The sequence below is a fragment of the Hylobates moloch genome, unplaced genomic scaffold (assembly GCF_009828535.3).
Source record: "Hylobates moloch isolate HMO894 unplaced genomic scaffold, HMol_V3 SCAFFOLD_5, whole genome shotgun sequence".
In the NCBI taxonomy this organism is placed as follows: Eukaryota; Metazoa; Chordata; class Mammalia; order Primates; family Hylobatidae; genus Hylobates; species Hylobates moloch.
This window is the reverse complement of record NW_026652280.1, coordinates 150,319,131-150,333,207: the sequence shown is the minus strand read 5'-3', so window position 1 is coordinate 150,333,207 and position 14,077 is coordinate 150,319,131. Positions and strand designations below refer to the sequence as shown.

The 14,077-nt window shown below is 40.4% G+C and overlaps 1 protein-coding gene across 1 annotated transcript in view; it reads left to right on the top strand.

Moving 5' to 3' along the window:
• The first annotated feature begins 1,490 nt into the window (after nucleotides 1–1,490).
• The window catches only part of MSH4 (mutS homolog 4), a 130,323-nt gene continuing 117,736 nt past the window's right edge, over nucleotides 1,491–14,077 (top strand). Inside the window, exons 1-2 of the mRNA XM_032155555.2 lie at nucleotides 1,491–1,838; nucleotides 8,345–8,527. Coding sequence (XP_032011446.1) covers nucleotides 1,595–1,838; nucleotides 8,345–8,527 — 427 coding nt within the window. The 5' untranslated portion in view covers nucleotides 1,491–1,594. The remainder of the gene's footprint in view (nucleotides 1,839–8,344; nucleotides 8,528–14,077) is intronic.

Below are 14,077 nucleotides of genomic sequence, written 5' to 3'. Positions count from 1 at the left end.
CCCACCTTGGCCTCCCAAAGTGCTGGAATTACAGGCGTGAGCCACCACGCCTGGCCTAAAATGAGTACAATCACTCTAGGGGTTTACAGTTTTGGTGAAAGTGAGGTATTCTCTATTTTTAAATTTTATTTTTTAGAGACAGGGTCTTCCTTTCTTCCCCAGGCTGTGGTGTAGTAGTGCAATCACAGCTCACTGCAACCTTAAACTCTTGGGCTCAAGCAGTCCTTCCACCTCAGCCTCCTGAGTACCAGGGACTACAGGTACCGGCCACCATGCCCGCTATGCCCAGCTGATTTTTTAATTTTGGGGACAGGCACCATCTTCCCCAGGCTGGTCTCCGGAGGTGAAGTATTCCTCTGGCCTCAGTCTCCCAAAGTACTGGGATTACAGGCAGGAGCCATCGTGCCCGATCTGAAAGTAAGGTTTTTCGATGGAAATTGAGATTTTTCTCAAGTATGTTTGGAATGCCCTGTGCAATAATCAATCCAAGAACAGAGATGTTCTTAAGGACTGTTGTCACTGCATGTGGGTAAACCGCTGTGCATAACTGGTTTATTGAGATACTCGACAGTGGCAGGATTTCAGGAGTGGTGTAAATTAATGTCTTCTAATAGCTTCTATATGGCAGTATCCAGATAATTTCATCACGTTTAATCCAGGGATCTCTGGTAAGTTGGTACTATTGGCCTTATTTAAGGAATTTTCTGAAGATCACCATTGCAAAGCTGGAGTTTGAACTTCTAGTGTGCCATTAACTGATTTATATGTTAGAAACTACAGTACTAGAAATTGGTAGATGGGGAATTGTTAACTGAGAGATTTTACCCAGTCAGTCTTTCCCTGTTCCCTACTCTGCTATGCACACAACCATGTGCGTACTATCTTGTGATAATATAACTGGATCTTTACTATATTTGGTCACAAGATCAACCTTAGGTGGGTTATACTGTGTGAGCATTACACGTTGTCATTGTGTCAAAGGCACTGGGTGTACTGTGTTGGATGGTTTCTACACTTAAAGATAAGCTAGTGTGCTTGGACGTGTGGGAAATGCATGTAACATTTGCAATAAGGGAGACTGGGTGCTGTGAGAATAATGGGGTTTAACAAATCAGGTGGTAATTGATGGACCCTGCAGAGTTCTGGTCAGTCTGATACCTGCAGGCTGAGGAAGTTCCAGTGAGGTTCATGTGGAAAGTGATGGGTTTGGGAATGGCTGGAAGCAGGGTCATAGACCTGAAGCACGTGAATCCATGTGGAAAGCTGAGGCTGCGTGCGCCTGCGCAGTGCAGCTTAGTGCGTGCGCGCAGTTCTCCCGCCCTTTTCAGCGGTGCGCCGGCGGCTTAGTGCGTGCGCGCAGTTCTCCCGCCGTTTTCAGCGGTGCGTCGGCGGCTTAGTGCGTGCGCGCAGTTCTCTCGCCCTTTTCAGCGGTGCGTCGGCGGCTTAGTGCGTGCGCGCAGTTCTCCCGCCCTTTTCAGCGGTGCGTCGGCGCGCAGTTCTTCCGCCCATTTCAGCGGCGCAGCTTCTGTAGTTGGGCTACTGGACGGGTCGCTCAGAAACCTCATATTTCTGGGGTCAGGGAAGGCTTGGGAGGATGCTGAGGCCTGAGATCTCATCAACCTCACCTTCTGCCCCGGCGGTTTCCCTGTCGTCGGGAGAAACCCGCTCACCTCAGGGTCCCCGCTACAATTTCGGACTCCAGGAGACTCCACAGAGCCGCCCTTCAGTCCAGGCGGTCTCTGCAGCCACCCCTCCCGGCACGTCAGGAGCCGCGGGTGACCGGAGCAGCAGCAGCAGCAGCCTTCCCTGCCCCGCGCCAAACTCCCGGCCAGCTCAAGGCAAGGAGTGGTTGGGTGGAGGAGTCTCCTTGAGGCTAGAGGCCCGCAGTTCATGGAGGCTCAAGGGCACGTGGGTTGTGGTTACCACAGTGAAGTTCAGTTGTGGTTTGGTTGGGGCGTGAGATCTGAGTGCCCTGGGAATTTGGTGAGTCTGGGTGATTAGAAGCCTCGACTTTTCAAATTGGTTCTATTGCAAGACCTTGATTGTGGATGGCTCAGTTCTGAGGAAGGCTGAAGTATCCCATATAACGTCCCTCACAGTGTCTGACAAATGACTGTTTGTGCGTGAGTTTGCTGAGAGAAGTGGTGAGCTGAATTTAATTCTCCAAATCCTGCTAAGGTGGGATAAAATAGATTAAATTGAACATTTCATCTAATTCAGGAAAATAATATGTTTAGTATTAAAAGATGTGGGCTGGGCGGTGGCTGACCCCTGTAATCCCAGCACTTTGGGAAGCCAAGGTGGGTGGATCACTTGAGGCCGGGAGTTCCACACCAGCCTGGCCAACATGGTGAACCTCCCACCCCCATCCCCTATCTCTACTAAAAATACAAAAATTATCTGGGTGTGGTGGCACGTGACTGTGGTCCCAGCTACTCAGGAGGCTGAGGTGGGAGGATGGTGAGTCCGGGAGGTCGAGGCTGCCGTGAGCCGAGATTGCGCCACTTCATTTCAGCCTGGGTGGCACAGTGAGACCCTGACTCAAAACAAACAAACAAAAAAGATGCATGTCCTTCAAATCATTTATTGTTAGTCTCTATTCACGAAAAAGCATTGTCATTTTTCACACACGATTGCAACACAATGGTAAAGTAACAAATACCAAATCCAGTGGTCATTTTTCAGTTCATCTCATGTGACCTTTCTGCTGTATTTAATGTTCTTAATTTCTTTATTTTTAGAAACAGAGTCTCACTATGTTGCCCAGGCTGGTCTCAAACTCCTGATCTCAAGTGCTCCTCCTTCCTTGGTCTGCCCAAGCATTGGGATTATAGGCATGAGCCACCGCTGCCTGGCCTATGTTTAGTGTTCTTGACTGGTCTTCTCTTAAACTCTTTTAATTTGGCTTCCTTGATTCCACTTGCCCCTGTTTTTCTGCTACCTCCCAGAGAATTGCTATGCTCACCTTTGTTCCCAAATTATGGGTATGTCATTAAAGCTTTTTTTCCTAGGCCACTTCTACCTAGACGTGAATATCTCCACAGCTCAGATCTCATCTACACTCCAGACTTATTTCAGACTGTCTTCTGAAGTTTTTATTGATGGACTAATGGATACCTCAGACTCACTATATGATTAATTAAATTCCTCTCTGCACTTTTTTTTTCTTTTTTTTTTGAGACAGAGTCTTGCTCTGTTGCCCAGGCTGTAGTGCAGTGGCATGATCATGACTCATTGCAGCCTCAAATTCCTGGGCTGAAGCGATCCTCCCACCTCAGCCTCCCGAGTAGTTGGGACCAAGGCATGTGCCCCTACAGATGGCTAATTTTTAAAATTTTTTTGTAGAGACAGTGTCTTCCTACGTTGCCCAGGCTGGTCTCGAACTTTGAGGCTCAAGCGATCCTCCTGCCTCAGCCTCCCAAAATTTTGGGATTACAGGCGTGAGCCACTGCACCTAGCCCTCAAACTCTTAAGTGTTCTTCCGTCCTTCTAGCTTACTTACTGTACCACCAGAGTTATGTGGAAAACGATCTTATCATGTCCCTTGCCACTTAAATCAGTAGACCTGTATCTGCAGGTAAAAGATCAAACTCTCTAGAGAGTGCTCTGGAGAGCAATTGGGATGGGTTTCTAATCTTTCCAGATTTATCCCCCATCATTTAATATTTACCCTGCTTTCTAACAAAACTGAGCTACTTGCAATTCCTCTAAAGCAACATGAATGTTCACACTGTCAGTCTAATCCCTCTCTTCATCAGATGCTTTGTCACCCACTTATTTTATCAGTAATGATAACATTCACTAATTTATATGCACCTACTTTGTTCTGGTTTCTTACTAGGCAGGTGGTATCTTTGATCCTCACAATAATTCTGCAGAGTAGATTTTTTTTTTTTGTTCCTGTTTTACAGATAGAACCAAGGCCCAAATAGGTGAACAAAGGTCCAAATTATGTTAGCAGCTGGGGATAATAATCTGCACTCTCAAGGAACTTAAGGTTCAGTAGAGAAGACAGACTTAAAAATCAACAAATACACATTTAAGAGATAACTGTATTTGAGGTATTTGTAATTTTTGAGGTATTTATAATTAAAGTATGGGGACAAAAGTGGGAAAAGACACTTCACAGAGTAAGTGCACCTTGAACTGGTCTTGAAGAATAAGTAGGCAGAAGAATGCCAGCCAAAGGGAAAGAGGAGAGAAGCTGGAGTGCATTCTTGAGAAAAACACGTGCAAAGGCACAGAAGAATCATGTAACACTGCAAATAATTTTGCTTGGCTAGAGCAGGAGAGTGATCTAGGTAGATAAACTTGGATGTAGATATGGTTGTGAGAATTAGATCTGGGAGACAAATTTTGCCCAGAGACCCCCCATGTTCAACACCAGGTCTCTGGTTTTGGTGACTGGATAGATGGTAGTAGTATTTTCTGATTCTGGGAATTTTGTAGGCAAAGCAACTTTTAGAGGGAAGATGATGAGCTGTTATAGACGCGCTGAGTGTGAAAAGCCTGTGGGATAGCCATATATTTATATTAAGATAATTGAATATAGGAAACTAGGGCTAAGAAGAGAGAAACTTGAGGGAAATATGGATTTGAAAGTTACCAGTATGTTGGGACCAGAGCAGAGAATATGAAGATTATATAGCAAAATAGAGGTCAAGGAAGTAGGAAGAGAATTAAGACAAGTGAATGAGTTTCAAGAAAGGGTATATAGTCTAAAAGTAGTCTGAGAACAAGAAACAGCCCTCTCCATCTCCAGTTTCCCCATTTCCAGTTTCTGGCAACCACTCTCTTCCTTAGCTCCCTAAAGCCTAGGAATGCTAATGGAGCACATTTTATGCTGGTTCTACACACTTTATGATAACACCCCTGCACCCTGTCCACACCTTTGTAAATATTCTCTTTATCAAATTATCCCAGTTTGAGTATATCATTGATTCCTGCTGGAACCCATATAATGAAGTTATATTTTACCCTACGGTGAGTATGAGGAGACATATGGGAATTGTGAGAAAGAGAGATACTGATCAGATTTGCTTTTCAGAAAGATTATTGGTGATGATTCGAAGAATAGATTAGAGAGGTGTAATAATGGAAGCAAGGAGAAGAAGTAGGAGACTTGCACAAGGACCAAAGAAGATACAGGCTTAAAATGGGCTGGAAGGAGTAGAGAGGGATTTAAATTTTAGTGATGTTAAAAAAAAAAAAGAATTCTAGCACTCAGTCACTGACTGTTAGGGTTGATGAAGGAGGAATTGAGAATGTCTCCTAAGCTTATGACGTGAGTGGCAAGGGACAAGCTGGTACAATTGACCATACTGGTAATAAAGAATTAACTTTGAGAGAAAGATAGAGTTCACTTTTGGACATTTAGAATGCTGGGAAGATATCTAAAGGTTTATGCCCAAGAGATAGATATAGTGACCTAGAGCTACATTGTCTGATAGAATATTCTGTGATAATAGAAACGTTTCATACTTACGCTGTCCGATATGGTAACTAGTAGCCATATGTGGCTTTTGAGCATTTGAAAATGTTGCTAGTGTGACTGAGGAACAGAATTTAAATTGTATTTAATTTTGATTTAGTTAAATACTCACATATGCTGCTTTATTGAACAATGCAGGTATAGAGCTGAGAATGGTTTTTGCACTTTTGAAGGATTAAAGAATCAAAAGAATATTTTGTGATATTAAAATTATATGAAATTTAGAATTCAGTATATGGAAATAAAGCCATTTTTAATTGAAACATAGCCATTCTCATTTATTTATGTATTATCTATGACTGCTTTTCTATGATAGTGTCAGAGCTGAGTAATTGTGACAGTGATTATATGGCCCACAAAAGCCTAAAATATTTGCCATCTGGTCCTTTATATAAAAGTTTATGGGCTGGGCATGGTGGCTCATGCCTATAATCCCAGCGCTTTGGGAGGCCGAGGTGGGCAGATCACCTGAGGCCAGGAGTTCGAGACCAGCCTGGCCAACATGACAAAACCCTGTTTCTATTAAAAATACAAAAAAAAATAGCCAGGTGTGGTGGGCACACCTATAATGCCAGCTGCTTGGGAGGCTGAGGCAGGAGAATTGCTTGAACCTGGGAGGCAGAGGCTGCAGTGAGCTGAGATTGCAACCATTGCACTCTAGCCTGGGCAACAAGAGTGAAACTCCATCTCAAAAAAAAAAAAAAAGTTTATGCTGAGGCATGGTGGCTCATGCTTGTAATCTCAGTGCTTTGGGAGGCTGAAGTGGGAGGATTGCTTGAGGCCAGGAGTTTGAGATCAGCCTGGGCAATGTAGCAAGACCCTGTCTCTATAAAACAAAATTAGCTGTGTGTGGTGAGGTGCACCTATAGTCCATAATTACTCAAGAGACAGGAGGTTACTTGAGCCCATGAGCTTGAGGCTGCAGTGATCTGTGATCACACTACTGCACTCCAGTCTGGGTGACAAAAAGAGACCTTGTCTTTATAAGACAGTAAAATAGACTGGGCACGGTGGCTCCCGATTATAATCCTAGCATTTTGCGAGGCTGAGATGGGAAGATCACTCGAGCCCAGGAGTTTGAGACCAGCCTGGGCAACATGGCAAAACCCCATCTCTACAAAAATACAAAAAATTAGCCTGTCATGGTAGCATGAGCCTATAGTCCCAGCTACTCGGGAGGGTGAGGTAGGAGGATTGCTTGAGCCCAGGAGTTCAAGGCTGCATTTAGCCAAGATCGCACCACTGAATTCCAGCCTAAGCTACAGAACGAGAGTCTCACATACAGACAAAAAGGAAAAATTAAAAGTTTAGCAACCCCTGGTTTACAGTTTAAGAGAGTAGTTACAGCTATATACGAAGGCTTGAGAGTTGTCAGAAAATAGATGTTAATAGAAACAAAGGGGAGAGATGAGATGCCTGGAGATGTATAATGTTGATTTGTGAGGGAAAGCTTAAAAGTATGAAGCCCTGGAGGCCAACAGTTAAGAGGCAGAGGAAAAAGGAGATGGCAAAGGAAACTAGAAGTGGTTTAAAGAGAATTCAAGATAGAGAGTTGTGGAAATCAAAGAGAATAGGAGAACGGAGCCCAAACATTTTTAATTTTTTTTAGAACTTCTATGTGCCAAGAGGCTATGCTAGGTTGTTTATGTACATTATTTAAAAATTTTATGACAATCCTGTAAAATAGGTAATATCTTACATCAGTAGGTAAGCACCTAAATAAGGAACTGAAGCCAATTGAGTCTAAATGCCATTTGCATAGGGGAGAGAATTTCAATGAAGAAATTAACAGAAGAATGTTAAAAGAGGTCTAATAATTATTATGCAAATGAAACATGTCTTAGTCTGTTTTCTGTTGTTTTTAACAGAATACTTGAAACTGGGTGATTTATAAAGAAAGAAAACATACTTCTTGGAAGTCTGGAGGCTGGGAAGTCCAAGGTCAAAGGAGCCACATTTAGTGAGGGTCTTTGTGCTGGTGGAGTGTCTGTAGAGTCCTGTAGTGGTACAGGGCATCACATGGAGAGGGAGCTGAGCATGGTAGCTCAGGTGTCTCCTCTTCTTATAAAGCCACCAGTCCTACTCTTGTGATAACCCATTAATCTATTAAATCATGAATGTATTAATTCATTCATGAAGGCAGAACCCTCATGCCCCATCACCTCTTAAATGCCCCACCTCTCTCCTGCCACACTGGGGATTAAATTTCAGTGTAAGTTTCAGAGGGGACAGATATTCATACCGTAGCAACACATCTGGTATATTTGAAGATTAAAGGGTAATTTATGATTTCAGCCAGAGTAGTTGCAGTGAACTTGTAGAGGCAAAAGCTATATTAGCATATTTTTGTATATTTATCAATAATGTCATTAATTTTGTTATAATCCGTTTATTTTTAAAAATCATTTTCACATGAAGTTTTATAGAAAGTGAACATAGTGGTTGGGTGCAGTGGCTCAGGCCTCTAATCCCAGCACTTTGGGAGGCCGAGGTGGGTGGATCATGAGGTCAGGAATTCGAGACCAGCCCAGCCAACATGGTGAAACCCCGTCTCTACTAAAAATACAAAAATTCGATGGGCGTGGTGGCAGGTGCCTGTAATCCCAGCTACTCGGGAGGCTGAGGCAGGAGGATCGCTTGAACTCGGGAGGTGGAGGTTGCAGTGAGCCAAGATCATGCCACTACGCTCTAGCCTGGGCGACAAGAGCAAGACTCTGTCTCAAAAAAAAAAAAAAAAAAAAAAAAAAGAAGAAAAAAAAAGAAAAAAAGTGAACATGGTATAAATTTTAATGACTAATACATCATTGCATAATTCAAATCTTTAAGAATTGACTGTTAATTTTTCAAATTTAGGTTCATACTTTGGAAATAAAAGAGCTTATGCACAAAACACAGTTGCATCAAATTTTACTTTTGGTGCAAGCTCATCTTCTGCACGAGATACTTATTATCCTCAAACACTTAAAACTCCGTTGTCTACTGGAAATCCTCAGAGATCAGGTTATAAGAGCTGGACACCACAAATGGGATATTCAGGTAAAATAAGTGGAAGATTAACCTAGATGATCTTTTGAAACTTAAAAGTTTTGTAAATTATAAATTAGGGTTATTAAGTTCATTTGAATTTATCTATAACTGATATGAATGAAAAATAAATACATTAGTTTACCTCTATCCATAATTTGAGTCTAGATTAATAAGGCAGCATAGTTTCTGAAATTGTTTGTTAATAAATGCAAGTCTACATTATTTTAACCATTCTGACAAAAACACACAAGAAAATGAAACCTCTCCCTTGTATACATGATGTCATTTAAATCTAAAAGTTGACCCTGATATTACTAGTGAGTGGTTTTTTATACTTAAATTTTAATTTTTATCTAAATCTATGAGATTTTCTTGAAGAGTAGATAGATAAAGTAGGTTTTCATGTATAACAGTTTTCTAAGGTATATACAACAGAATTTCTTGGTTACGGGGTATGTTATGTAAATGCATATATTTACAAGATAATGACAAATTATTTTTTAAAGTAGTTCTACCAATGTATAAATGGTAGTTAAGTTTATATTAGATCTACAGAAGTCAGTTTTAGCTCTGTAGTAGAATATGACCTTCCTATTTTTTTTTAATTTAATTTTTTGAGACAGAATCTCACTGTGTCACCCAGGCTGGAGTGCAGTGGCGTGATCTCAGCTCACTGCAATGTCTGCCTCCCGGGTTGAAGTGATTCTTCTGCCTCAGCCTCCTGAGTAGCTGGGACTATAGGTACTTGCCACCACACCCGGCTAATTTTTTAATTTTTAGTAGAGAAGGGGTTTCACCATACTGGCCAGGCTGGTCTCGAACTCCTGACCTCATGATCTGCCCACCTTGGCCTCCCAAAGTGCTGGGATTACAGGCATGAGCCACTGCGCCTGGCTGACCTTTTTATTTACTTTTATTTTTATTTTTATTTGTTTGAGACGGAGCCTTGCTCTGTCGCCCAGGCCGGAATGCAGAGGCGCAACTTGGCTCACTGCAACCTCCGTCTCCTGGATTTAAGCAATTTTCCTGCCTCAGCCTACTGAGTAGCTGAGATTACAGGCATGCGCCACCATGCCTGGCTAATTTTGTATTTTTAGTAGAGACAGGGTTTTACCATATTGGCCAGGCTGGTCTTGGACTCCTAACCTCGTGATCTGCCCACCTTGGCCTCCTAAAGTGCTGGGATTACAGGTGTGAGCCACCGTGCCCGGCCCTGACCTTTTTATTTTTAAGTAGAAAATAAATACCAAGTTCCAGTGGAAATTCAATAGACATATAAAAGACATCTCTAAGGTTCTAAAAATACATTTATGCTGTTATGTCTCTGTTGTAAATAACATAATAATGAACATCCTAATGCATAAAGCTTTTTTCTGAGTCTCTTATTATTCCCTTAAAACGCACCCTTAGAAGTCAAATTACTGAAACAGGGAAATTAGGGAAATTACCTTTTTTATTTTTTTAATTACCATTTTTTGTTTTTTTTTGTTTTTGAGACGAAGCCTTGTTCTGTTGCCCAGGCTGGAGTGCAGTGGCTGCATCTCGGCTCACTGCAACATCCACTTCCTGGGCTCAAGTGATTCTCCTGCCTCGGCCTCCCGAGTAGCTGGGATTACAGGCGTGCGTCACCAGGCTCGGCTAATTTTTGTTTTTTTAGTACAGATGGGGGTTTTGCCATGTTGGCCAGGCTGATCTCGAACTCTTAGCCACAAGTGATCCTCCCACCTCGGCCTCCCAAAGTGCTAGGATTACAGTTGTGAGCCACCGTGCCTGGCCAAAATTACCATTTTTTAAGGATCTCAGATATATTGCCAAATTTCTTTTGAGAACTGGACTAATTTTTTTGTTTGTTTTGTTTTGTTTTTAAGACAGAGTCTTGCTCTGTCGCCCAGGCTGGAGTACAGTGGCTTGATCTCAGCTCACTGCAAGCTCGGCCTCCCGGGTTCACACCATTCTCCTGCCTCAGCCTCCCAAGTAGCTGGGACTACAGGCGGCCACCATCACGCCCGGCTAATTTTTTGTATTTTTAGTAGAGACAGGGTTTCACCGTGTTAGCCAGGATGGTCTCGATCTCCTGACCTCGTGATCTGCCCGCCTCGGCCTCCCAAAGTGCTGGGATTACAGGCGTGAGCCACTGCGCCTGGTCAGAGAACTGGACTAATTTTTAATTCCGTCAATAGTGTATGAGGAAAGCCAATCTTACTCTATCCTTATCATTACTAACTTCTAAAATGTATTATGATTATTGGCTAATTTAATAATAATCACCATCATAATCATAAGATTATTATTAAATTAGCCAATAATCATAATCATAATAAAATTTATTGGTTAATTTATTGGTTATTATGGTATGCTCTTTTTAACAATGTGTAATAGTCCACTTCAATATTTGATATTGTTGGACTCAATATTTTTCAACCTAACAGTTGTAAAATACTACCTATAATCTGAGTTTGCATTTTCCTGATTACTAGTGAGATTATCTTTTTCTGTACTTTTGGATTATATATCTTTAATAATATTCTGTGAAATTAATGTTCATGTCTTTTACTCATTTTTCTTTAAGCTTATTTTTCTGGATTTGTAGCAATGCTTTATATATTCTGAATACTAAATATTTTGATGACCTTTCTGTTTGTTTCTTTTTTTCTTTTTTTTTTTTTTTTTTGAGGAGTCTCGCTCTGTCGCCCAGGCTGGAGTGCAGTGGTGCGATCTCGGCTCACTGCAAGCCCTGCCTCTTGGGTTCACGCCATTCTCCTGCCTCAGCCTCCCGAGTAGCTGGCACTACAGGCACCCGCCACCACACCTGGCTAATTTTTTGTATTTTTAGTAGACATGGGGTTTCACCGTGTTAGCCAGGATGGTCTCGATCTCCTGGCCTTGTGATCCGCCCACCTCGGCCTCCCAAAGTGCTGGGATTACAGGCATGAGCCACCGCTCCTGGCCTTTTCTGTTAGTTTCTATGTTTCCAGTTCTTTTTTAACACTGATGGGTCATTATGTCTAGGTGTGTGCCAATATCACACCATCTTTAGCTTTATAATAAGTCTTGATATTCTGTAGGATAGCCCTACCACCCGTACCCTCCACAAGCCACCTTATTCTTCTTTAGAGGAGTCTTGGTTCTTCTTGGCCCTTTGCTCTTCCATATAAATTTTGGGCCAATTTTTCAAGCTTCACCAAAAAACATATTGAGGTTTTGATTGAAAGTATAGTTGTACTGAACGAACAGATCCTTTAGGGAGAATTGAAATAAGAGGCTAACTGATATCTATAGATTGCATTATTTTGTCCTCTTGATTAAGAATTTCCTCTACAATGGATGTCCCTTGGTGGACATTCACATGGAGTGCAAATATTTTAAATTTTATGTCCAATCTTAGAGATCCATTCATATCCTCAAATGTTCTTGTCACCAATCTTTCAATCATGTTTCTTCCAAGTCCCAGCCATCTAGGTAAACCATTAGCAACTGCTTATAAATGAATCTAAATCTGTATTTCTGGCCATCTCTCATTCCAGACATGGTAAACAACCAAATGTACTGCTGAAAATTCTGCCCAGATGAGAGATCAAAATGAACAGGCCGGACTTGGTGGCTCCTGCCTGTAATCCCAACACTGGGAAGCTAAGACGGGAGGACTGCTTGAAGGCAGTCCAGCGTAGGCAACAAAATGAGACCTCGTCTCTACAAAAAAAATAAGATTTTTTTTGTTTGTTTCAAAAAAAACACAAAAACAAACAAAAAAACAAAAAAAAAAAACAAAAAAAATAAAAAACAAAAACAAAAACAAAAATAAAAAATTGTGGTGGCATTACTGTGGTCCCAGCTACTCAGAAGGCTAAGGTGGGAAGATCACTTGACCTCAGGAGTTTGAGGCTGCAGTGTGCCATGATTGCATGCCATTGCACTCCAGCCTGGGTGACAGACCCAGACCCTCTTTCAAAAAAAAAAAAAACCCTCAAAAAATTATAAGAAAATAGTAATGAATGTAGAATATCTCAAGGAAGGAGGAGTTTCTTAGCAGAAAAGCAATGAAAGAAATTATACAGAGAAAGATTGTCTACACAAAAATAGAAATTTTTGAGATAGCAAAAGTATCAAGATTGATAGCAACTATAAATTACTATCATTGATTTACACAATCCTCATAAAAAGATACTGAAAAACATTAAGACCTAGTAAACATTGTACAAAATGATGTAAACATTTCTAAAAAGGAAACTATAGATAACAATGGATACATTAAATTATGTTCAATTTCAGTAGTACTTTGAAAAATACAGATTTAAGTGGCAGTCCATTAAATTAGCCAATAATCATAGTCATAATAAATTCTAGAAGTTAGTACTGATGAGGATACAGTAAGATTGGCTTTCCTCATACACTATTGATGGAATTAAAAATTAGTCCAGTTCTCAAAAGAAATTTGGCAATATATCTGAGATCCTTAAAAAAATGGTTTGTTTCAGTAATTTGAATTCTAAGGGTGCATTTTAAGGTAATAGTAAGAAAACCAGAAAAAAGCTTTATGCACTAGGATGCTCATTATTATATTATTTACAACGGAGACATAACAGCATAAATGTACTTTTAAAACCTTCTAGGAAATGTCTTCTATGTGTACTGAATTTCCACTGGAACTTGATATTTATTTTCTAATTAAAAATAGGAAGGTCATATTCTATTACAGAGCTTAAACTGTCTTCTGTAGATTTAATATAAACTTAACCACCATTTATAACATAACATTCATGGGGAAAAGGTTTCTGAGACCTGAACACATAGATTTTTAAGTGAATCCTTAAGTTTACTGCTGACTCAGATAGCATAAATACTCTTTTTGTGGGCATTGTAATAGAAGAATGGAAGAAGAAATGAATCCAGGTCAGGGAGGGAAAAGAGGGAGGAAAAGGAGTTAATTAAAAGGATGACAAGGGAACAAAAGACTAGTTTGCTTCTTTGAAAATAAAATTTTAGAAATTTTTAGTCTGGAAAAAAAAAACAAAGAAAAAAGAAGCTTTTAGTCTGACTTTTTTCATATGCCCTATATTTGAGTAATTTTATATACTTTATAAAACACTTCTATATGATTGCATTAATTCTTATAATAATCTTGTGGAAAAGTTTGGTATTTCTAGTTTATAGATAAAGAAATGGTAGCTTTAAAAGTTTAAAAAATTTACCTGAGCATTCATAGTTTGTAAGGCACAGATCTCAAAATCAGTAATGTATGTAATGGTTCATAGCACCAGCTGTGGAGCTAGACTGCCTGGATGCAAATGCTGTCTCTACCAGTTACATTCATGCCTCAGTCTCCTTATAACTAAGTGGAGAAAATAATGGTGTCTATTTGATAGGATTGTTGTAATAATTATGTGATTTAAACTAATTAAAGAACTTAGAGCATTCTTGACACTTAGTAAGCACTTATAAATGTTGGATATTTTATTATAATTTTAATTTCCACATTACAGAGGTATCTCATAATTGGAATTCATAGTTATATAATGCTTAATCTTTTTTTTTTTTTTTTTTTTGAGAAGTTCTTGCTCT